The following is a 23,204-nucleotide window of genomic DNA, read 5'->3' as shown; positions in this document are numbered from 1 at the left end:
TTTGAATGGAATTTCACTTTTTCGCATTGTATTTGAACGAACTCCTCCTAGGGAATTTATCGCATCTGCTTCACAATTGGTCAGTACAGTCATGAAGTGGTGCTGAATCAAAATCGTGCTATTTGTGACTGTACGTTGAATGGCGTGGCCGTGGCGTGCCGTCAAAGTTGGCCGTTTTGAATTCCGTGGTCTTATTTTCGCTTTTTTCCCCTTGTATTTGAACGAACTCCTCCTAGGGTATTTATCGGATCAGCTTCACAATTACTCAGTACAGTCAAAAAATGGTGCTCAACCAACGCCGTGTTATTTGCGACTGTACGTTGAGGGGCGTGTCCGTGGCGTGCCGTCAAATTTGTCCGTTTTGAATTCCGTGGTCTTATTTTCGCTTTTTTCCCCTTGTATTTGAACGAACTCCTCCTAGGGAATTTATCGGATCTGCTTAAAAATTGGTCAGTACAGTCATGAAGTGGTGCTGAAACAAAATCGTGCTATTTGTGACTGTACGTTGAAGGGCGTGTCCGTGGCATGCCGTCAAAGTTGGCCATTTTTGAATTCCGTCGCCTTGTATTTGAACTAACTCCTCCTAGGGAATTTACCTCATCTGCTTCTACAGATTACATAAATTCGCGAATTTTTTTTAAAACTGCGCTTTTTTAAAGCTGCGCGCAGTGATGAACGGGACCTCGTGCCGGCTTGCGGCTGCGTCACGTGCGGTCCTAACATGTGCACATCTTGCCAGCACACATGTTACGACGGCACGTGACGCGGCCGCAAGCCGGCGCGAATTTTTTTTAAAACTGCGCTTTTTTAAAACTGCGCGCAGTGATGAACGGGACCTCTTACCGGCTTGCGGCTGCATCACGTGCGGTCCTAACATGTGCACATCTTGCCAGCACACATGTTAGGACGGCACGTGACGCGGCCGCAAGCCGGCGCGAGGTCCCGTTCATCACTGCTCGCAGTTTTAAAAAAGCGCAGTTTTAATTCTATTTAATGTAATGGCTAAATGTCATCTTTTTGGTCGGTTCATTCATAGTTTATATTTTCCCCAACCCAAATAGCTATATTTCAATACTACAGGAATTTTCTTTGGTTAAATAATCTATGGACATCTGTTCACCAGTTTATCAATACTCTATATGGACACCAGTGGAGTTCATTATATTACAGGAGCTTTGTCTTAGCTGGCCATTTTCTCTGGCTGAATTTCCAGTTTCCCAAGGAATAGCTGTACTCTAGCCATCTCTATACTGCAAACCAATTGAATTGTATGTCTGAAGCTTCGTTGGTACCTTCCCCCAAGTCCCCCTAAGGCAAGCTAAACTCGAGCTGAGCTTTGCAGTCACTCAAACTCAAAGCACCATGCCATATTTTACTCATAAAATGCAAACTTGGCTTTTTGTATTCCCACTGCTGTTCCCATACTCCAAGCTAAGAACTTATAATCGTTCCATAAAACCTCCTCACATTGAAACATATTGAGACACATTTTGGCCTGCACAGTAGCTGGTCAAGTCCTTATTCCTGGAGAGAAGGAGATTAAAACGATGTTCTGAAGTTGTTCAGTCATGGGAATAGGGGATGAGGTTGTACAGAAAGCTGTCATGTCTTGGGCCTTCTGATTAAATGTACTCAAAGTGACGGGCAGCCGTTGACTGCGACAGAAGGGTCTTGGATTTCTAGGGACGGCGTTCCTTCTGCTTTCTTCGTTGGAAATGTTCCTCAGCTGTTTAACCAGAAGTCCCTATTCCAGAGATTGCATCATTGGCTTCACAATTGTTTGAATCTGTTGATGCGTGCTGCTCGCATAATTCCGACTTGTGTCATCCTCAACCCCACATAAAGCCAGTTGTTGTGATGTCATGGGTAAAAAGAGACAATGGGGTTCATGTGCTCCATCTGGGTTTCATTCACTCAGCGCTGGAGAAGACCTGAGCTCCAAGGGTGATTTCTGATGGTGTGGAGTGGAGAGTCGGCCTTAAAAATTGGGAGATGTCATCTTAATGGAAAGTGACCAGATCATGAATAAATCTGACTTCTCTTAGTTTTAACTCCTTTTCTCCCTCTATCGCTCCGCATCTCTCTCTGTAACAGTGAGATGGAACGCCACAGTACCCGCTCTGGAGCAGAGGCATTGTCTTTAACCGCTAGGGCTCCCTTCCTGTGTGGATGATGAATTACCCAGCATGCTATAGCGATGCGCATCACAGCATGCCATTTCTGCCATGCAACAATACATAATTTACCATTGCCGCTCATGATGTCCTCATTCTGTCAGTAATTTTCCTTCTATGAAATGCTGGATTTTTTTTGATATATTTAAAATGTCAAATATTATCTTGATGTTGCTCATGTGTGATAATCCAGAGACTAGTGGATAGGAAGCGTTGCCCAGTGGGATTAGGCTCTTTCTCTTGGAGATTTGTGAAGGTAGCAACTTCAACTAAAAGCCAAGACACTGATTATTTTGGGTGGTAGTCAGAGACCATTTTCTCAAATCTCCTCTGATACGTAATGCATTTTGAAAACACTAGTTCTTGAATGACCCCTGCTGCGTTATGCCCTCCATTGGATGAATAAAACTGACTCAAATAAGAGCTTGAAATTCTCTGTGCTATAGCTGTTGTGAACATCTCCTCTGTGTTCTTTATTCTCTCCGTGCCACCGTTCTCCCTCTCCACCAGAGATCTGGACTTCTATGATATAGACCTGGCAGGCCCCATCTGTTTCCGACTTGGTTCAATTAGGGAACAGTCTGTGAAGTGTCTGTCAAAGCCAGGCTACTTGGACAGCCATGCTGAACTAGGCCAAGTGGCTTGTCTGTAAAAAATGTGTGGATGTATTTGTATGCCTGTCAATGCCATAAGTGTGTTGTTCCGGTAGATATGCCCTGTCTATCTTTGCACACAGACTGCCTGACTGCCTGTGTGCATTGTGTGTCAGTCGGCCCTATTGGTTTGATTGGTGTGTGTGTGTGTGTGTGTGTGTGTGTGTGTGTGTGTGTGTGTGTGTGTGTGTGTGTGTGTGTGTGTGTGTGTGTGTGTGTGTGTGTGTGTGTGTGTGTGTGTGTCAGAGATACAGGCCCTCTCTTTGTGTTAATGTGCGGCCAAAGCCACTTTGTGCTGGAATGTTCCACGTGCTGGAAGACCATTGTCATCCATTGGAAACGTCCAGCCCATCCCACCCCTGGTGTGTGTGTGTGGCTGTTTGCTGATTTTATAAAAAAACAAAACAATAAAGGCTATTCAGCCGGCACACTGCTCTCGTCGGCCATCTTGGTCTGGAAAGGTCCCAGGCCAACGGCCCACGTTAATGCCGCTAAATGCCACAGTGGAGCTCTGCCAGGGCACCGGTTGACCCCAGTGATCCAACACACAGAGGTTGCCAGTCAGACACGCTTTGTCATCTAGCCGCAACACAAGGCCTGAATGGCCCCGCTGAGAGTGACCGGCGATATGAACTCACTGTGGAATGGCATCTATTGTAACAAGTGAATACAAATAGAAGACATCAGCCGCGTTTCGCCCAAAAGTACCAAGAACTTTTAGTCCCAGGGACCAAAGAACTTAAAGGTTCCTTCAGCTTTTTGTTGTCTGCGTTTTCGTCACGGTTGTAAAGACCCACGAAGGTTACGCATTTTAGTCAGCTGACGTATGACAGAGCGACACTACTGATAGGAGTCAGTGCTACAAGCCAATGTTTCCAATGTTTACCCCCTTTCCTCCTTGAGAGAGATAGCCTACTTATAGTTATCAGACAGGGAAACAACCTCAAAAACAGAGGTCTCCAAAATAAACATGGATAAATGACCCATTCATCATAATTCCCCTCATCTGCCATTCACAACACTGTTTTACACTTGGATTAATTGTGAAACTCCACTATAATGTTCTTCTGAATACATACACTTCACTAGGCTATTTGATCTTGAGGGTTGATCCCATCCGTCTTCTTGACGTCATCTATTGAAAACTGATGCATATTTGTCTCCTAACTGATTGATATTGGATATGTCAGCTATGAGATATTTATTTTCCCATTTTTATGTGTTTTTTGTGACGTTCATTCATTGTGAGTCTGATCTAAATGTAAGCAAACTGTCTATTGGAATCAATTGTTGTGAGTTGGCTGCTCGACCAATCAGAAATGTTCAACACTGCAAGCCCCACCACCAAGGTCTTGTACTTTTGGAAATTGAATTCCCAGAGCAGTGTTTTTTGTGGGGTTTGATGGACCCCGGAACCTCGTTCTGACCGTGGCCCCTGTGTTGGAAACACACTTGAGGCCCTTGAGTTCCTCCAAAGGTTCCTAGTTCCTGGGGGCAGTTCCTGCTGTGGAAACCTCGATTTATATGGTTTTATATATTAGTTTTACCCGCTTGCATATAACTGTAGTTGTAGGAGTATAAGCTGGTTTCCCATCTGCTTATTGTTATGTTTGTTAAGCTTCGTGGTAAACAAACATGTTGGTTTCAAGATGGGGGTCATGTTACTAGCTCACTGAGGAGCTAAATGTCAATAGTTCTGAGAGAAATCTCAGTCTTTTGGTGGACATTTTCTCGTTTATGAAGTGCCATATGTTATTTCTTAATTTTGCATGTGAGTACGTATTATTATGGGGGAATTAACTTTGGTGCATACCTGCATAATTATATAAGGAGATTTGCAATCTGTCCTGAGGTGTACTTATTATTATTATTATTATTATTATTATTATTAATATTATTATTATTATTATACCTTAACATGCGTCTGTTCTGTCTTTAAGGTGCCCAGGCGACCAAGAAGTCTGGCATCCCTGCACCCAAAGATCTCCCCACCAGTATCACCAGGGACCGCGTCTCTCTGAGAGAGCAGCTCAAGAGCTCCACTGCCAAGAAGATTGTTTCCAGTGCCAGCACCTCCAGCCTCTCCTCCATAGCCAGGCACCCACGCAGCACAGCCAGGGCTCGGGGAGATGTGGAGGGCCAGGACAAGAGCCTCCTCGAGTCCCAGGTCAAAGAGCTCCAGGCTGAGGCCAAGGCCAAGGACAACGAGATCAACAACCTGAGGATGGAGCTGCAGCGCCACAGAGAGAAAGCCCCCTCGGCCTCCCCGACCGCAGGGTCACCAGGCTCCGACTCATCCCAAGAGGAGTCCCCCGAGCATGGGCAGATTCAGGTGTCAGATGTCCTGGTACTGGTCGAGGAGCTCAGGGAAAAGAACGGCAAGTTCCAGAAGGAGCTGGCCGGCCTCCGGGAGGAGAACCAGACTCTGAAGGAGACGCTGCTCGGCCTGGAGGCTTCTTCCAAGCCCGTGCTCAACGGCCTCCTGTCAGACTCAAACGCCTCACCTCCTGGGGAAAACAGCCCACCGTCTGCTGGCAGCCCACTCAGATCCTCCCTCTCCTCCAACGCTGACACCAAGGACACTTCGTCCCCTGACTGCTCAGAGTTCGAGAAGATCCCGTCCCATTCCACCTCCGCCTGCAGCAGCATCAGCAGCGACGCCACCAGCGCACAAGCAGGGAACGGCGCGGCAGGGACCGACGTCTCCGTGCAGAGCCTGACCGATCAGATATACAAGATGGAGGAGAGCCACCACAGCACGGCCGAGGAGCTGCAGGCCACGCTGCAGGAGCTGGCAGACCAGCAGCAGGTGGTCCAGGAGCTCACCGCGGAGAACGAGCGGCTGGCCCAGGACAAGCGGCTCCTGCAGACCTCCCTGCAGCAGCAGAGGGAGCGGGTAGACCTGGTGGCCCAGAAGAACGAGGTGCTGGCGGGGCGGCTCCAGGAGCAAGCCCAGGCCCAGGCCCAGAGGGAGGAGGAGCTGGGCAGCCAGGCTCCACGACACGCCGAGCTGGAGCAGCGGTACGGCGAGCTGGTGGAGAGCTCCCGGTTTGAGCGGGAGAAGCTGGTGGACATCCAGCAGCAGCTGACGGGTAGCCTGCGAGCCCTGGAGCAGGAGCACCAGGAGGCCCAGGGCCAAGCACGCAGCCTCAGAGAGGAGCGGGACAGCCTGCAGGAGCAACTGGAGCTGGCGGCGCAGGTCGGGGATCAGGCAGCACAGGCCGCCGAGGGGCAGCGGGCCTGCGGAGAGGGCCTGAGGCTGGACAACAGCAGGCTCAAAGCCCAGGTGGACATCGAGAGGCAGAAGGTCATGGAGCTCAAAGCCATGCAGAGTGCCAGCGACAGCACGGAGCTGCAGGGGCTACTGAAGGCGGCACACGAGGAGAAGGACCGGCTGGAGGTCGAGCTGTCGGAGCTGAGGCAAGAGCTGCTGCAGGCGCAGGGGGAGGCGGAGCACGCTCAAACTACCATCTCCAAGGTACAGCACAGGGTACTACTGCATACTGCACTCTGTTTAGACGGTATGAGGGTACTACTGCAGTACTGCACTCTGTTTAGACGGTATGAGTACTACAGTATTGCACTCTGTTTAGAAGGTATGAGGGTACTACTACAGTACTGCACTCTGTTTAGAAGGTATGAGGGTACTACTACAGTACTGCACTCTGTTTAGAAGGTATGAGGGTACTACTACAGTACTGCATTCTGTTTAGAAGGTATCCAGGTACTACTACAGTACTGCACTCTGTTTAGAAGGTATGAGGGTACTACTACTAGAAAAAATATATAGATTTAGATGGATGGATAGATGGAGCTTTATTTATCACACAGGAAATTACATTGACATGCAGTTTCTCAACCATAAGTTATAGAGATAATATTTTTAAGGAAAAATACTACCATTACTTTAAAATATGGTTATGGTCTGCTCATGTTGCTTTCCGTTAAAAAGTAATGTTGAATGTGTCTTCTATGTAACAAGAATACCTTAAAATGTGTTTTTAGAGAGACATGTTATCAGGGTAACAGATCTTGAATGTGGAATGTTGGAAATAATTTGTTTATGTAAGTTTCTTGTTAGACAGTCAGCATACACACATTGACGATCTTTTATTATTAAATGTACTAGTGCATATGACAGTACGGACCACTATTTATTGAGCACTTTTATTACACCTGTGTTGTATATATCTTATGAGGATCTGCTGGACAAGAATTATGGCCGTGTTTATTCAACTCTCTCTTATGCAGTTTATTGGTTGGACACTTTTATTGGTTTTGTTCATTTGAGTGTGTGCACGATTGCATATTAATCCGGGGCATTCATAGGAGTGAGTCACATGTGACTCAATGAATTCAGACAAACATTGTTGGTCTAGTTAACTTGCCAACTGTACTTAAAGGAGATCTTTCTTTTTTTAAACACTGCCTCCAAAGAGAGAGTTCATTTTAGTGCTGCATATAAGGATTGAAACAAGCAAAGTATGAGACTCCGGAACAAAGCACTTTGACTTCATTCATTCAAATTCAGCTGGCGTTTACACAGTGCACTCATTATCTAGATCGATTCCCTAAGCTCACGATTTCTGCAAACTTAATTTGAACATTGTATTATTAACCACCCGTCAAACTGTGCACATAATAAATTTTAATTTTTCTGTTATTTATAATCCTATTGGTCTAATTCGGAATTGGTCGAACAAGATTAAATTATAAGCTTACAGTTACCTTAAGAGTTGCTTTGTATCTTTTCACTAGAGCCATACATTTTGTTTAAAAAATGTATTTGCTCAACTTTTTCTCCACAGACCAAATTATTTCAGAGTAAATCCCAAGGTTTATATGAATTTACTTTATTCCAAATCTTTACAAAACTTTACAAAACTGATTGTGTACTGTGAAAAATGTACATAGGGTAAGTTTTTAGGTCATTCAATTAATAGCAGCTGTCGGTTCAAATAAATGTATATCAAATGTCATAGCATTTATGTATTTAATTTAATTATTTCTTGATAAAAAACATTTTAGTCCCATTGTGTTCCAATTCAAAGCATGAGATCATTTCTCCTTGTTTGCAAAACTTCCTTGCAGCATTTCGACTTGCTTTTGATTGCACATTTGGATTTGGCACATTTATTTGGACGGATTCCCTCTGCAGACTGGCTTTCTCTGTGGGTGTTGACAACCCATGTTCACTCAAATATAACTTGTGTGGTGGTTGTTGGCACAACATTCAGGGTGGTTTCCCTCTCTTAGCATAAAACAACAGCAGAGATGTTTACTGTGGGAATCCGGGTGTGGCTGTGTTCACTCCTGTCATATTCAATGTCATCATTGTTGGATAATGTTGGAGAGTGGTGCCTTTTCTGGGGTCACACACACACACACACACACACACACACACACACACACACACACACACACACTGAGTCATGCTACTGGCCTCTGCCACATGGGTGCGGGCGGGTGAGGCCAGTTCACAGCTTCTCTTGCTCACATCGTGCTCTATTAGAGTCATACAATGTCATTTGGGGAACCACACCGCTACGTTGGCAGTGGCTCCATGGGCTTGGGTCTTGAGGGGAGCTGCTGTAATGTGTCCGTGTCCCTGACAGCAGGGCTGTTCACAAGGGCCTCAGCGTTGATCTTTAGAGGGGCTTAAAGGGCTAGATGAGCGGTGAACGTCATACCCAACCCAGACCGTGAACGCTAATTTCCATGAGTCACTGTGAGCCGGCCCGTTGCTCTCTGTCACTGTTGGACTCGTGTGCTGAGGTTCAGTCACTGTTGGGACATTGCCGTGGATCAAAATGTGCAGGGTATTGTTGCTAAAATGACGAGGCAATGAATCAATAGGAATTCTATGTTGAATTTTGTGTGGTTTAGATTGGAGATTTTACAGTTTATTTTTTACCCTTGCTGCTTGTATGACAAAACAAAGCACCTTTGAGACTGTCTCTATGGGTGCTTCATCACAGGGCTTAAATCGATTTAAAAATCCATAGATTCATCTTCAATGAATAACCGCTACCACACTGCCAGCCAACAATGAGTCCAACGCAAATCTATTTTTACCCATGACTTGACTGACTCTGTGTCCCACTCCGTGTGTATACTCACTCACTCACTCACTCACTCACTCACTCACTCACTGCCCCTCCATGCAGGTGGAGAGCCGATGCCAGCAGCTCCAGGAGAGTGCGGCGCGGCGGGAGCAGGAGCTGGTGTCCAGGGTGGGCTCCCTGGAGGAGGTGGGCCTCCAGGCGGAGAACCAGGTGAAGGAGCTGAAGGAGACCATCTTTGAGCTGGACGACCAGGTGGAGCAGCAGAGGGCCGTCCACCTCCACACCAACCAGACCGTCCTGGACATGGAGAGTATGTGTCCGCTCTGCCCGGTGGCTCCAGGGCCTCCCCCGCTGTGTAGGAATGGACGGTCCGCCCTGCCTTTAGACCAGGCGGACACAGAGCCTAGATGCTTTGGGTGGAATGGAGCTACTTTGTCTGTTTCAAGGCTGAAAGGACACAAGTTCCCAATAGACAGTGACAACAGGTCTGCTTCTAATCGCAGTTATTTTCCTCTGGTTAATTAGGGAAATAGCCAAGATCTTATGTATCTGTCTAATATATCCATCCTCACTAATCTGCAATATGAGAGGATTGAACAGCAACACAGTGATTGGTGAGCAGGCTGCTCTCCTCAATTATGTCTTCACAGCATGGTGGAGATGCCTATTCAGACAGTTTTTTGCTCTGACCAGTCGTGCTGAAATACGAGTCAATCCTGGAGTTGCATTTGTAGACCGCTTCAAGCCCATAAATACATTTACGATTAGCATTATAGCATGCTAACAGGCTTTCGGTCAGTTTAAAATGCTCCCAGTGACAACAAATCTGTCCTTTTCTCGAAGCGGTACAATGTACTCACGAGGGTGGAGATTACCACAGGAAAAAAGTTGAAGCATCTACTTGCTCAAGGCACGTCATCAATGACAACCTCCCTGAGTAAAGGAAACAGCAGTCCTAAAGGGAAAATAAAGTGAACAAATGAACGTACTGAATGTACTAATTACCATTGAAAATCTGTGACTCCCAACTAGAACCTTGCTGATTTACAACCCCATGTAGAATGACATCAAACCCAGTCACCCTGACATTAATATGCTTGGGGTTGTCCATCAGCTGCCTACATAGGTTTTTATGATCTAATCCCATAATGCCTGCCGCAGCCCGTTTAACTACATTAGTTCACTATTTTAGCTTGCCGGCAGTAAAAAACCTTCTTTCTAGGAGCGCACAATGTGGGAAAATATAGGGTCCTAGAAATGAGGTCCTGAGACTGCAAACATCCTCCATTGCAGGAACAAACCAACAAACCAGGCAGGGAGCTCTGAACATGGTGCGTTCACCATAGAGTCAGCTTACCATTCAAACCAACAGGCAGGGAGCTCTGAACATGGTGCGTTCACCATAGAGTCAGCTTCAAGTTCAAGTTCAAGTTTTTATTTATCAAGTACTCATAAATCATAATTTATCAGTATTGAAAATTGTTGTGCTCAAATGTAGGCAGGCAGGGAGCTCTGAACATGGTGCGTTCACCATAGAGTCAGCTTACCATTCCCCATAGGCGGACGGCACAGAATAAATCCAGTTCCACGGTACTGGCCATTATTCATCATAGTGTTGAAATGACCTGTGACTTCATCATTGCTTGATCAAAAATGATAATCAATGGCCCTCACCGTTTCAAATCTGCTGACAGAGTCTGGGAGTGGTGTTGACCAATTAATCATCATCAACATGTAATTATTTTGTATCTATTTACCATTAAAATGATTCATGGGAATGTGGGAGAAATCAAAAAAATTCATGAGATGTACATATATTAATAGCTGTAGCTGCTTTTCAAAGGTAGCACAACATATGTTATCTGTTAAACCCTTTCAGTGATTGTAAGGGAAGATTTGTTTTTCCCTTTTTGTTAGAATAAAAAAAAACAAGTGTGGGTAATAGTTCTGCCATGTAACAAAACTAATGCAATATCCATACCTGATTAGACACACTGTGCATTGTTGTTGTGAACACTGAGGTGAAGGGAGTGGCAGTCCCACTCACTCCAATTAAATGTTATTTGTATAGCCCTTAATCACCATTACATTCTCAAAGGGCTAAACAGGCCAAATAGGAATGTACTCCACGATGTACTGAGGGTTCTGCTCCACATCCGAGGAGACCTTCTCATGGCTCTTGTCTCTGCAGATCATGTCAGGAAGCTGGAGGAGCAGAAGGCTGATGCCGAGCGACAGGTCAAGCTCCTGACGAGACAATTGAAGGTAAGGCAACCAGCCGCCATCTGCACCGCCGGCGCCACTGCAGTCTGAAACTTTCAATTACACTTTTTCACTGCAGCTGTCACTTTGGCACTGACTTATTCCGCAGTTCGTCACAACAGCCATCACTTTTGCTGAAAATTGTTTTGAATCCATGAGTGTCTAAGAAATACATTAAAAAAAAATCCACCACCCACACCTTTATCAACCCAGTTATCATTTCTCACTGGAAACATCAATATGTTAATCATTCTGGATAATGAATTTTTTGAGTTTTGTGTGTGTGTGTGTGTGTGTGTGTGTGTGTGTGTGTGTGTGTGTGTGTGTGTGTGTGTGTGTGTGTGTGTGTGTGTGTGTGTGTGTGTGTGTGTGTGTGTGTGTGTGTGTGTGTGTTCGTATCAGTTACCACCACAAATCCTCTTGTATTTACCTGCTGACTTTTACTGCTACTGACCTGCGGATAGTGTTGCAACAAGAACAGTGTGCCAATTAATCCACCGTCACTCAGATGGGTGCTATGGGATTGCTGTGGTATTAAGTTTTGTTTTATCTGTTTTATCTGTAAGTGTGAGAGAGTAAGTAGAGTAAAGTACAGTACTCCTCACTGTAGGAGGCAACAGCTCATTTGTATATGAGGTAAGAGACACAGGAAAGTCTGTTGAAGAAGGAAGGAATATTACCGGTCAGAATCCAACCTGGGGTCACTACAAAGCGTATTGCCTACATGGTCAGCTCACATAAAGAGTATAGTAGCTAGCAATCACGTAGCATGCAAATTCAGTCAACAGTTTCTACCGATCAAACAGTGGCCCGCACCTCTTAATATGGAGCAGGATATTGACCTGAACACATGCCTGTCCCGGTGTCCTCCTCCCCTGTCCAGGAGGAGAAGGAGGAGTGGAGGCGGTTCCAGGCGGACCTCCAGACGGCGGTGGTGGTGGCTAATGACATCAAGGTGGAGGCCCAGCAGGAGCTGCGCGCCCTCCGCAGGCAGCTGCAGGAGGAACAGCACCGCAGTGCCAAGCTCTCCACCGACCTGGAGGCCCTGCAGGGAGTCAGGTACCTCCTCCACGTCCATGTTTTAACTCCCACTGGACCCCAACCTCTCTCTCTCTCTCCCTGTCTCGGTCTCTGTGTGTCTCTCTCTCTCTCTCCGTCTCTCTCACTCTCTGTCTCTCTCACTCTCTGTCTCTCTCTCTCTCTCCCTGTCTCTGTCTGTCTCTCTGTCTGTGTCTCTCTCTCTCTCTCTCTCCCTCTCTCTCTCTCTCTCTCTCTCTCTCTCTGTGTCTGTGTCTGTGTTTCTGTCTCTGTGTCTGTGTGTCTCTCTCCCTGTCTCTCCCTCTCTCTCCCTGTGTGTCTCTCTCTCTCCCTGTGTCTCTCTCTCTCTCCCTGTCTCTCTCTCGCTCAGCCTATTTATCCTACGTCTTGCCACTGGGCTGCAGTTCCCTATCTCTCCTGATGCACCGCACAGACATGAGATATCCTGCCAGAGCTTTGACAAATTCCCCCCCATTAAGTTGAACATGTTTTATAAATCAACATTCAGAACCGACACCAGTAGAATGGTCTCCTTTTCTCCCGGGGTTGGTACATAGTTCATTTTAGGTAGCTGAAATCCAACATCAGGGATTCATACTTGGAGACATATTTTAAATGTATTGTTTGCCAGTAAAATCTGATGCACGTCAATAATGTAGACCTTTGGATTGTTTAGTTTTAAATCTTTTGCTTGCTGGGCTGTGGTTCGGATGGGGGGATTTGGCACGCTCTGTTGGCAGTGGTCTCCAGCAACATTTTCCCCTCGTGTATATTCACTTCCCTTAAGCTGAGGCCTTCTCTGTCTCCCACTTTGTCGCCCTGTAGTAACGCTCACCCCTCGCACCTCACCACCAGCAGCCTCTTTTACTGCAGCACACCGGAGCGGAACACGTGTGTGTGTGTGTGTGTGTGTGTGTGTGTGTGTGTGTGTGTGTGTGTGTGTGTGTGTGTGTGTGTGTGTGTGTGTGTGTGTGCCTGATCGTAACACACTGCTGTATTCTTCCTGTCCACCGTCATTGCACAATCTGGGAACCGGGAGAAATAATCGTTGTTTAAACATTTACATGTCGTCTCTATTGTAGATCAAAAAATCAAAAATCAATCAATAGAAAATCAATAAAGGCCAGTGTTTGGTCTAAAATGCAACTTGCTGATTCAAATCTAATTTAAATTAGCCGGTTTAATTTCCGAAGCGTAGGCAAAATTAGCTTTCCCTGCGATTAGCCTTTATGCTACGTCCGCTCCCCTCCTCCGGCAGCACCCCAAGATGATTGTGTCAAAGATGGTCCTCTGACAAGGCTCCCTATGTAGAAGTCCAGGTGAGTTCCCTACCCTTAGCCAAGCCGCCTTCCCTTGCCTTGTGAGCTCCCTCTGCTGCTGCTGCTGCTGCTGCCCTTTCCTGTCTCTGTCTGCATCCTCTGCTAGCGTCACCTGTCTTGTCTTGACTGTCTCCACGTGCCTGTCTGGCTCCCCGGCTGTTGTTGTCCTCGATGTTCTATAAGGGGCACTCTTGATGGATCGCTGTGCCTTGTCCTGTCCATGTTAAGTGTATACAGCGCCCTCTGCTGTTTTCCCTCTGGTGTTGTTATTGTTTTCCCGATGGGAGCGTTGAACCACCTGCCTCTAACGGTGGACGTTAGACGGCCCCTTCTGCACGGCATGACGGGGATGAGACTGACGCTGTGTGTCATCAGCTTCAGATGCACACCAGTAGCATAGCGATCATGGAGCGTGGATCATGTTAGATCCTGTGGAGAGTTGCATGAGGAGGAGAAACGAGGAGTCATGCCATCCATGCAGGCTGCCACTGACCCTGAGACATAACGTGGCTCACTTACTGGATAAGATGAGAAGATAAGATAGTATGGAAAATATTGTGGAGGGGAGCTGGACGTGATGAATGGTTATTACAGTGAAACAAAGTGACATGAAATGCACACATTTCCAATAGTCATTACACTGACTTGGAGTCTGTAGTTAAGAAGAATTCTAATAAGAGCATGAGAGCAATTTTATGAATTGAATGATTTATTCAGCCAGGATTTCACATCCAACTGCATTTCCCTGTGAAATGATTTGAACGTGACCATTTCTTTTACTTTACATTCATTTACAGCCAAAATGAACTGTAATCATGTCCATTCAGTGGTGGATGGTGTAGAGTTTGTAGAGGAGGTCTATTAAAGGTAGTGTGTAGGGCCCGGCCGCCCAGACAGCAGCAACGCTGCTGGCTTGAAGAGTGCACACCTCAACTTGTTCATTATAATTGCTATCAACTCAGCAAAAAACCTGACAGAGAGCTTAGTCCAGTGAATGGGCCTAATGCGCTGCTTCAGATGGAGAGGCTGTTGATCAGCCACACTACCAATGGGCCTGCTGATTGCGATTGGTAGTGGGGCAAGGCAGCTGCATGGTTGAGATTGATATTCAATGAAGACGCCGCACATTAGAAGTAGTAGTCGCTCTGCTTAGCGTTAAGTCTGGTGATGTTTGAAGCACCGCACATTTAAATGCAACGTAGCAGAGTAGATTGCATGTCTAGTTGGATTGCATTTAAGTCAAACGCATCTTAAGTCAAACTAAGTCTGACGTTTCATTTACGCAAACAAGCACTTGTTGTTTTCCAACAAAAAAAAGAAAACAAAAGCAGTGCAAAAACATGTTGTTCCACTGTCATTACTGCATTTGATGAGGGACAACTTGCTTCCCACAGAAATACTGACCCTACATGAAACACTGTGATGTATTACACGTCTCCTGCCTGTCAGTCCATCCTGACCCTTCTCTCCGTCTTCTCTCCAGGATGGGCCCCGGGGCCACTTTTGACACCAAGACGGCCGTGGAGGGCCGATAAGGCGGCTCCCCCACCCCCCAGCCCAGGGACCTTGCCCAGCGCAGACTGAAGACAGTGTTATCTTTGCACTTATTGTTTCTCCATGTAGTTGACGTTGTCATGTGCTGCATGCATCTGAACAGAAGCCAGACTGGATGCTGTCGTTAAAGCAGTGCATAGCCAAATCCTATGCTGGTTTGACATGTAGCTGTGTTTGTGCCACAGCAAACAAAAAAGCATCCATGTCTCAACATGTGTTTTTATTTGACGAAACTTTTTAAGTTTACTTTCTATTATTTTATTTGTGAATGTATGCTTACACCTGTGACTTTCTTGTTTGCGTTGAAGAAAAAAAATATTTTTATGTTCTTTTTAAAGTTGCATTTGTGCCTTTTTTAGAATGAAAGAAGAAATCATCAACACTATTTGTCACAAATATACAGTTAGTTTGGATAGAAAGAGAGGCCTCAAAAACAACAACCCAGGAATCATAAATCAAACTTCAACTAGTCTTGTGTTGATTGCCAACCTAGTTATTAGTCCAGCCGTTCTACTGTCAGAATCAGTACACAAACACGATGTCAGTCTGAACATTTCAGGCAGTTTTTTGGCTTTAGAATGTTGTTTTTTATTCTTGATTGACGATTTTTCAGCTTTCTTACAATCCATACAATATCCAACTATTTAATTTAATGATCTCGTTTAGACAGATTATTGCGTTGAAACATCTGGTAGATGTGTGATAGGACACCGACTCGGTGTATGGAAATCAAGAAAAATAAATGCAGTGGGGATATTTAACCACTAGATGGCGTTGTTGAGCCAGGAGTGCGAACACATTGCCATGGACCTATTACATGCGCTGTCCCAAACGGTGTATTTGTGACGATCGATTTCCTATTATATCAAAAGTCTCCACTTTTCGCTGCCAATAATTATGTTCAGGACAATGGTGATTATACACCTCAGCAGGGAATTACTAAATAGTTAAAGCCATGTTGGCAGAACACTGCTGATAAGGCAGTTTTAACTGCCAATACACCCACCTGTGCCTCTCAGAATAGCTCTTGTATAGTCTTAGGCCATACCATTAAGCAGAAAGGTAGTTGTTCTAAAATCAATATGTTTTTAAAGTATCTTAAAACGGCTGGTTCTAAAATACCAACGGTGAACACTGATGATGTTAATTCATTTCTGCCATTATGCCTGATTCCTTGTTTTGTTCACTTTCTGATGGGAAATTGCAAAATGGTTGTTTTGCTTTCATGTAGGGTTGAAGAAGCATGGATTTTGGTTTTCTGCATCTCAGGATTTGTTGATAATCCAGTTATCATCGGAGTTATTGCAGTTATTGCAGTTTGTGCAGTTGCCGAAATATCTACACAGTTTTATTCTGAGACTCAGAAGGTTTTAATTTATATTGTCATATTTACAGAGAGACTCCTTGCTGTTTTTACCTATGACGGGATACACAGTGCTACGTGTCCACGGTATTTGTCAGTTTAAATGTTGTATATTGGGTCGATTGATCAATAAAGTATCTCCACTCCAGTTTGGGTGCGTTGGTTTTGTGTGTTTCAAACTGAATAGCTCAGAGCTGAATTTGCGTCCATATAAATCACGTGTATTCAACAAGATGCGTGTTAAACACAAAGTATGGGGGTTCTGGAGGTCAAATGTTCACCTTGGGGACTGGGTCGAAAGTCATTGGGAGATTGTGGTCCAAATATAGAACCGGCTATCTAGAACCAGTCAGTCATTATTGACCAGAACCGCCCTGCTTCAAAAGATAGTAGAAATGTTTGTATTCTCGCTATGACCACAGCAGCAGCTCAGGGCAGAAGCCCGATAGAGAACTGCTCTTTACAACGTATTTCCAACCTACACTAAGGATCAATACCAAATATAGTCTGTGATCCCTTTAACATTTAACCAAGCGTGATAAGAACACACATTCCATCCATCGCTTTCTTATTCCTCAAAACTGTGTGGCATTTTTCCCCTCCCAACTTGTTTGCACTTGTATTTGAATCTCTATATACCTTGCACTTTGTGTGTGTGTGCGTGTGTCTCAGGTCACCGGGGGACGCGGGCAGAGTGTCTGGCACAGATGGCGGGAGTGGCGGCGGTAACTGGTGTGGCATCGCCAGGACAACCACGACCCCGACCTCGCCTGGCGACGTCCACACAGAGGACGACTCCGACGGCGGCGCCACCGTCCAGTCTCTCATCAAGTCTTTTGACACCGTCGGACCCAGTGAGCCCCTCACATGAGTGCGCCGCACGCACGCACACACACACAACGCCATGCAAACACAAACATGCAGACAGACGTTTCCTGTTGGGCCGCGCGGCATGCCGGTGGGTAGGAACATCTGGTCCTCTGCTGCCTTGTCATGGATGGCTGGAGTGATGAGGGGAGGAGGGAGGGAGGGAGGGAGGGAGGGAGGCAGGGAGGCTGGGATGATGGGATGATGGGAAATGGGAGAGGGGGTGGTGGATGAGGGAAACTATGGGTGAGCACTTTAGATCCGGGCTGAACTGAGGTTTTATCATTGCTTTTTCTCAGTGAATTCCTTGGGTGGTTCGTTGGTACATCACAGCAGCTTGCAAAGCAACATTTCCCAGAATACAGTGGGTCAGTTGCTCGGTTTAAATGATGCATTGCTCTTGTTTTTTGGCCTTTATTTTGGGGGTTTTGATTTAGCACAAGGTTTACATTTCAAGTGTGAAGGAGGGCGCACCCCCATACATCAAAACGCTCACCTGCAAACAAGATACTTTTGGTCTGTTATTGCAAAGGATAATCTTTTGAATGTGATTCCTTATAACGTAACTATTATGACTTAAAAGTTGACCATAGCCTTTGTGTTTGTAGGCTAAAATCCATAGACATTACTGTAATCACCGAGCTGCGAAATGTAATCACATGAATCGTTATACAAAAATGGAATACGTCTAGCAATGTCCACTACACAGCTTTAAAAAGACGCTAATAACTGTCTTTTTTTTGTTGTAACTTTATTTTTTTTCTTATGATAAAGCACATACAATAGAAAAAATAACAAAACAAACAAACAAAAAAAGGAAAAGGAAACAGAATAAAACATTTAGGTCACTGAAGACAGGGCATAATAAAGCCTAACATCTACAATCAAGACACATGTTACGGGTTACCTCCATTGTATTCCTAAGAGGGGATGGGCACAAAATCAATGTATCACCAGCAGGTCATCACAGTTCAGATAAAGTCATTAGGGTCCAAATTAAGTAAATCCAGCATAGGAAACCAAAGTGGCCGATTCTTTATGGCCTTTTTTTTTTTTCTTTCTTTTTTCTTTTTATCCAAGAAGTATGCCTCAAAGTCCAGTGTAAATTCGATCAGACCAGACACAAATGTAAAAAGTAATTTGGAAAATCTAATCTAAATAATATTCTCATGTGATAACCATTTCAACCAGTACTTCTGAAATTTATTAATACAAAGTCTAAGGGTGAATGTAAGCTTTTCCATCTCGTATATTTCTTTTACAATTACTAAGCACTCTCTTTTGGCTGGCGGTTCCTTGTTTAGCCAGCTAATAACTGTCTTGAAAGTGGTTCCCCTCCCATGACAATACTCCAAATTGCAACTAATGTGCATATCGATCCTTTCAGACACGGTGCTGATCCACTCCACCCCTAGAAGCCCTCTCAGTGGGATCCCAGTACGATCTGCCCCTGCTGCTGCTGTCTCTCCCACCCAGGTATACATTTGGCTGGGGCCAAAATGAACATCTTATCTGCTGTTTGCATTTGTTCCAACCAGCTGTATGGTAACCATCTGTGTTGTCTTTGTAGAGGCTGTCGTACATAAAGCCCCTCCCTAAGGCATTGGAGAGGAAGATCAACCACGGGGAATTCTCTCATCCTGGTACGTGCCCTGTGGATTTAGTGGAGAGTAACACCCTGTCTTTATACCAACAATGCTGTAGAACCAAAGTTGTATTCCTAGATTGTCTGTCGGTGAAGTCCAGCGCTCCGCTTTTGGCTCTTGCTGAACACATGTCACATTATTTGTTGAACAACACAACTAGTAGAGTTCAACAGGCAACATGTCTTATGCACCTATCCTTTGTGCTAAAACAACCTGGACCTCGATGTTCTTTTTATTGAATGCTCTTGTGGAAAGTCATAACACAATCAACTCAAAATATGTGAAACTGAAAAAGAGGTTTCAATTTCATAATGACATTTTTTCTTTTGCAATCTTCAAACCAAGCTCTAGCAGATTGAACCAGGACACTAATGGTGTCGTTGTGGTCATCGGTGGTCGTATTTTGGTTTCTCTGTGACACAGTCGTTATGTGGGCTTGTGAATGAATGTTCTGTGACCCATATATATTCTGATGTGCTCTGTTAAAATCAGCAATCAGATTTGTCCGACTGATCTGGTCTATTTACACTGCTTAGACACATTGACCATCATTGTCCTGATATGACTGATATAGTAAGCATCCTGCCTTAAAAAAAGGTTTCCCATATATTTATTACGTAAACATTTTCCCTACTTCTCAGCTTTGCAACAGCTTTTCTATAGAAAGATGGTCTCGTGTAACACAAGTTATAGAGCATTGCCTTAACGACACCAGGGTCAGGGGCACACCCATGAGGAGAATCTATGCACTCACGGTATTGTACAACTGGATGCTGAAAAGTGTCTCTCACAGGGCCTTATAAGGCTCTCCTCTGTCTCGTCTCACTCACTCTCTCTCCCCCCACCCCCAGACAAGCTGTCAGGGTGTAGGGACGACCTGAAGCCCACCAACCTCATGAGGAAAAGCCCCTCCCTGGAATCTGTCATCAAAGCCCCGGGCTCCCTCACTGGTCGTACCGCGTCCTTCAGCTACAACCGGCCTAATAGCAAGCTGAGGTAAGCCCCCCACTCCCACACTCCCACTATGCCGAGGCCTACCAAACCCCAATTCAAACCTAATCCGGCGCATTGAGAATGGAGTGTGAGGTTCCAGTCTGGGCAGACTGATCTGATATCAACGCTATTCTTCTTCCTTATCAACAGCTTGAAAGGGCGCCAAAAGTCATGTAATGCAATTTGCGAATGCAAATCTTTTTTCAGAATAAAGGGGAACAGCCCAGTGGTGAGATTAGATTGAAATAGCTGGTTCCAGGTGGAACCAGCCTTCTATTGTTTCTTAATTGTAATCTCACCACAACTGTTTCAGTTCTGGTTTTATATATATTTTTCTCACATATTTGAATATTGCATACTTTTAGCAACATTAAGAAAACAGTATACATCCTCTAAGATTGCATCAATGTTTGTAATGTTTTCACAGCAAGCTTTTTTCCTCTTTCTTCTTTTAATTTATTTCTGAGATTTGAATAGCAAAACCAGCATTCAGCGGTTTGGCATTAAATGATAGAATTCTCCCAATAAATGGTGTGTAAGCAGTTTCCTGGCAGACTGTCGCTGTTTGGAGTGGCTAGGGAGTCTGGCCTGTAGTCTCCCATGCTCTGCCTCTGCCTGCTCACGAATGACATGTATCTCTGTTCAATCTAGGTCACTCTGGATCACAGAAACTGCTGAGTTAACAGTAAATAGTACAATCCACTATAAAGACATACAGGAGAATCTGTTAGAAATGTCATGAAGTTTAACATTTCTAACAGATTCTTCCACTCTCTCTTTCCAACAGATGACTAATAGAAGGCTGAGATAGGCTTTTATCTACTGACCTCCTGTCCTTAGTCCGAGGCAATCCGCTACCTCTCAATTCTTGTCACTATTCACCTCTTCAGAGTCTAACGTGATCAATACAACCTCCTGGTTTATGAGCTTGTTTATAAATTATCTGTTTATCTTACTCTCACACATTGAGTAAGTAATCTATAAATTGTGACCCCATGACAACACTTGTTTTTGTTTCTTTGTTTACTGCCTCGCCACACTTTCCTACCACACTGAAGACGTATGGTTTCCCCCTGTGCAGCATTCCGAGGGTTTTCCCATTTCCCTCGGCTGCACAGAGATCTATATTAATGTTTTGGTATGGAGTATGTTTAGCACGGGGTAATGATTAATGTTCTTTAGAGTAATGTTCTTTAGCATACACTCATGTTGTTTAGGGTGGAGTAATGCTGTTTTGCATTAGTTCAGTTTTGGAGTAAGGCTGTTTAGGGTGGAATAATGTTTTTTAGCATGGAGTAATGATGTTTAGCATGAATTAATGTTAAGCATGGAGTAATGTTGAGTAAGAAGTAATGTTGTTTAGTGTGTATAATGTTGTTTAGTGTGGTGTAATGTTGTTTAGTGTGGTGTAATGTTGTTTAGTGTGTATAATGTTGTTTAGTGTGGTGTAATGTTGTTTAGTGTGTATAATGTTGTTTAGTGTGGTGTAATGTTGTTTAGTGTGGTGTAATGTTGTTTAGTGTGGTGTAATGTTGTTTAGTGTCGTGTAATGTTGTTTAGTGTGGTGTAATGTTGTTTAGTGTCGTGTAATGTTGTTTAGTGTCGTGTAATGTTGTTTAGTGTCGTGTAATGTTGTTTAGTGTGGTGTAATGTTGTTTAGTGTGGAGTAATGTTGTTTAGTGTGGTGTAATGTTTAGTGTGGAGTTATGCTGTTTAGTGTCATGTAATGTTGTTTAGTGTGGTGTAATGTTGTTTAGTGTGGTGTAATGTTGTTTAGTGTGGAGTAATGCTGAGCTTGGCCCGTCCTATGCAGTTTCTCCCACTGGTCTTCCCATGGCCCCGTTGCCAGACCTGAACCCAAGGGATCTATTTTGGGAAAGCACTTAAAGAGTTTACTTTTGCTGACAAAAACCACAACAACAGTTGATCACTGTACTGTATGGTGGAAAAAACAAAGACAACCAGCCATTCTGCTGCCCGGTGTCCACAATGCGGTCTCACCATGTTGTGTTGGGGTGTTGGGACCCTGGAACCCAGCGGATGCAGATGTGTGTTCGTCGTGCGTGTATGCATACGTGTTTGGGGTGAAGCAGGGGGAGGGGGGGGGGGGGTCGTGGAGAATGCAATGGTCGAGAGACAACTGCACATCCTGAACGTACACCAGATGACATAACTCTCTCTTTCTCTCTCTCTCTCCATGTCTCCCTATGTCTCTCTCCCTCTCTCTCTCTCTCTCTCTCTCTGCGACATGACTGCTATGCGTTCCCTGGTGGCAGTGTGGAAAGAAAGGACCCCTTGGCTGCACTGGCGCGGGAGTTTGGAGGATCGAAGCGCAACGCTCTACTGAAGTGGTGCCAGAAGAAAACAGAGGGCTATCCGGTAGGGCGGGCGGGGGCTGAGGACTTCCCTTTTAAGATAATCGCCACGGACCATTCACTGCTCGTTGTGTGTGTCGCTCTGACATTTCAGTATCCCTCTCGCGCCTCATCACTGGTGACTGCACGGTGGGGAGATCGATCTTGAGGACATTAACCCAAACCCAAACCCACAAAAAAAAACGTTTCTTTGTGTGCGCGCGTTCCTTTAACGTGTCCTGTGGATAGGTCTGCGCCTCTGAGGCTGGTGTTTGTTGTGGACATTAAGGTGGGGGTTTTATTGAGGGTGTCATTGAGCTGTTTATCTCTGATGGCGTGCCGCTGCTACTGCTCTGTTGACGCACAAAACGTTGGGGCCGACTGTCTAGGATAGTTATGGAGATTCAATCAGCGAGATAAAACAAGTCAGAACAAATAGAATGGATAAAGAATTAGCATGTGTGCAAACATTTGTGGTTGTGTGTGTGTGTGTGTGTGTGTGTGTGAGAGTTTGTGGAGGAGAGGGTGTGTGCGTGTGTGCGTGCGTGTGTACATGCGTGCGTGTGTGTGTATGTGCGTGTGTGCGTGAGTGACAGCTACAATCATACTGTATATAAATATACCCATACCATTTGTTTTGTGCAATAAGCATTGTATCCTATTTTCTATTTGTGTCCCTGTGTCCATGGCGCCAAGTGTTAACAGCCCAGCCTGTTAGCCACTATTCTCACTGCTACTGTAAGGAGCACATTAAGACCTGTGGGATTATAGCCAGCTAGTTAAAACTCTTAGCACATTCCCATTCCCTGTAGCATGTACAAACAGCCCTGTGTTCCCTAATAGCAGTGTAACCCTCTAGAAAGCAGTGTTGATCCAACCTCAGGTTATGGTGATACTAACATAACATCTGTAGCCC

General features: G+C 45.0%; 1 protein-coding gene across 1 annotated transcript in view; it reads left to right on the top strand.

Moving 5' to 3' along the window:
- The window catches only part of specc1 (sperm antigen with calponin homology and coiled-coil domains 1), a gene marked incomplete at its 3' end in the record, with an annotated part of 65,783 nt that overhangs the window by 29,632 nt on the left and 12,947 nt on the right, over positions 1–23,204 (top strand). The window contains exons 4-12 of the mRNA XM_084473916.1: positions 4,768–6,305; positions 8,995–9,202; positions 11,084–11,157; positions 12,038–12,213; positions 17,101–17,282; positions 18,683–18,771; positions 18,866–18,938; positions 19,793–19,937; positions 22,211–22,313. Of these exons, the coding sequence (XP_084330042.1) occupies positions 4,768–6,305; positions 8,995–9,202; positions 11,084–11,157; positions 12,038–12,213; positions 17,101–17,282; positions 18,683–18,771; positions 18,866–18,938; positions 19,793–19,937; positions 22,211–22,313 (2,588 nt within the window). The remainder of the gene's footprint in view (positions 1–4,767; positions 6,306–8,994; positions 9,203–11,083; positions 11,158–12,037; positions 12,214–17,100; positions 17,283–18,682; positions 18,772–18,865; positions 18,939–19,792; positions 19,938–22,210; positions 22,314–23,204) is intronic.

Source organism: Micromesistius poutassou (assembly GCF_964030765.1).
Source record: "Micromesistius poutassou genome assembly, chromosome: 10".
In the NCBI taxonomy this organism is placed as follows: Eukaryota; Metazoa; Chordata; class Actinopteri; order Gadiformes; family Gadidae; genus Micromesistius; species Micromesistius poutassou.
Note: the sequence above shows the minus strand (reverse complement) of the source record. Positions and strands in the feature narration are given on the sequence as shown.